This window comes from Tupaia chinensis, unplaced genomic scaffold (genome assembly GCF_000334495.1).
Source record: "Tupaia chinensis unplaced genomic scaffold, TupChi_1.0 Scaffold147500_1, whole genome shotgun sequence".
In the NCBI taxonomy this organism is placed as follows: Eukaryota; Metazoa; Chordata; class Mammalia; order Scandentia; family Tupaiidae; genus Tupaia; species Tupaia belangeri.
The window spans coordinates 1,110,495-1,112,352 of record NW_006207351.1 but is presented as its reverse complement, the minus strand read 5'-3'; the positions used below and the strand labels follow the sequence as shown (position 1 = coordinate 1,112,352).

The 1,858-nt window shown below is 66.8% G+C and overlaps 1 protein-coding gene across 1 annotated transcript in view; it reads left to right on the top strand.

The window, feature by feature from the left end:
• Positions 1 to 1,858, top strand: part of CFAP100 (cilia and flagella associated protein 100) — a 23,160-nt gene that overhangs the window by 11,636 nt on the left and 9,666 nt on the right. The window contains exons 12-13 of the mRNA XM_014584681.2: positions 803 to 885; positions 1,536 to 1,727. Of these exons, the coding sequence (XP_014440167.1) occupies positions 803 to 885; positions 1,536 to 1,727 (275 nt within the window). The remainder of the gene's footprint in view (positions 1 to 802; positions 886 to 1,535; positions 1,728 to 1,858) is intronic.

The following is a 1,858-nucleotide window of genomic DNA, read 5'->3' as shown; positions in this document are numbered from 1 at the left end:
AGGCACGGTGGGGCAGGCACAGTGGGGCACGGGGGCCTTGGGGAAGCACCGGGATCGGCAGCAGGCAGGGAGGGGACAGTGAGCAAGGGCCCAGGACAGCCCCCGTGGGGAGTCAGCGGGCTCAGGACGTGAGACGGGCACAGGGCTGCCCCAGTAGGCATGCCCATCACTGAGCATCCGTGGCCTGAGTGCGGAGACTGACGGGTGTTGGGACCTCTGGTGGCTGGGTGTGTCTAGAAAGCCTGGGCCACCGAGTGGTGTCTCTGGGAACTGGCAGTCCCACCCTGTGAGCAAGGCAATGTGAACTCTGACACAGACACGCCGCTCTGGGGTACGTGGTACCACGGATGCTTTGTTTGTTTGAACGGCAGACAGGGCCAGGGCTCAGGTCAAGCCCTCCTCCCCACCTCCAGGAAAACCAGGACCAGGGGGGTGTGCTACCTTGCCTGGCCCAATCGGGTTGACCTGGGGGCCAAACCCAGGCTCCCATGGGGCCCCGCCTGCAAGCCCCCAACCCCCAGGCTCCCCCATGTCCCAAACCCAGGCCTCTTGGGTCTAGAAGAGGCCCGATCTCACCCATACCCATGCTGATCACGTCTCGTCAGAGACCAGCCACCACTGGTGGCCTCAAGGCTGGGCCAGGCATGCCACATGCTGGCTCAGCCCTGCACACCTGCCCCGGGGTGGGGGTGTGGTCTGTAGCTCCAAGAGGATACAGGGTAACGGTGACCCTGCCTGGGGGGCCCGGGCCCTGCGGCACCCTGGAAACCCAGAGGACCAGGTTACCTGATCCCCGGCCCAGCCTTCATCCTGGGCTCTTGGAAGGGCATCTTCCGGGCCGGCAGTGCCGAGGGGCCCTGGAGCAGGAGGGAGGCCTATGGGCCTGTAAGTCGGGGTACCGTGTGTGCAGTGCGGAGCCAGCTTGGAGAGCGCCGGGACGCTCCCATGGAGCCCTGCACTAACATCTCTCCTCGTCAGGGCTCAGGGCCTGGTGTCACCAAGCTCCCCTGGGCGCCTGGCAGGGAGCCGGCCCGGCCTGTTCTCAGCACACCCCACCATGGGCGGAGGCCCGGGCTGGAGCAGGCTGAGGGGCCGGGGCAGCAGGCTCAGGGGTGGAGGACGTGGGGTCTCCATCCTGCAGGACTTGCCAGGGCCCCGCGCTGAACGCTCCGGGTGCACGTGGGCTTCCCCAGGCTGCAGAGCCTCGAGCGTCTCAGGAAGGACAGGCCCCGACTGACAGACGGGGAGTGGGACGGGAAGGCCTCAAGTGGGTGCTCAGGAAAGGACCGACAGCTGAGGCCTGGCAGGGACAGCAGGTGCGAAGGCCCTGAGGCAGACCCGCCCCATGGGGGAAGAGAAAGGAGCTGCAGGGCAAGAGGAATGGCCTCCCAGGTGGGGTGGGGAGGCGATGGCTGAGAGGACGGAGGCCCCCACAGGCCCCAAGGAGGCCAAGCTCATCCCACCAGAGCGAGATGAGCAAACAGAGTTCTCAAACTGTCCCCGGAGTGTGACAGCTGGGGCCACGCACGGGCTAGTGCCACTGTGACAACTGTGAGGCAGCACAGGTGAGGGGGGACAGGGCCACGCATAGCCGCCTCCAGGTGTGTGCCCTCCCTGCTCACCTGACCACGCAGGCCAGTCTCTGGGCTCTGAGCCCGCTGTCCCTTTACAGGTCGAGCTCCACCCCCCTCTCCACGCAGGAGGACGTGGACAGCGAGGACAGTGAGGTCAGTGGGCTATTCTGGCCAGGTCTCCAGGGGCCACCTGTCCTCTGTCTCCCTCCCCTCCCGTCAGCTGCCCCTGCCCCATCCCCTCCACCTACACCTGCAGGAGCTGCCCCGCTCCCTCCCTGCCCCAT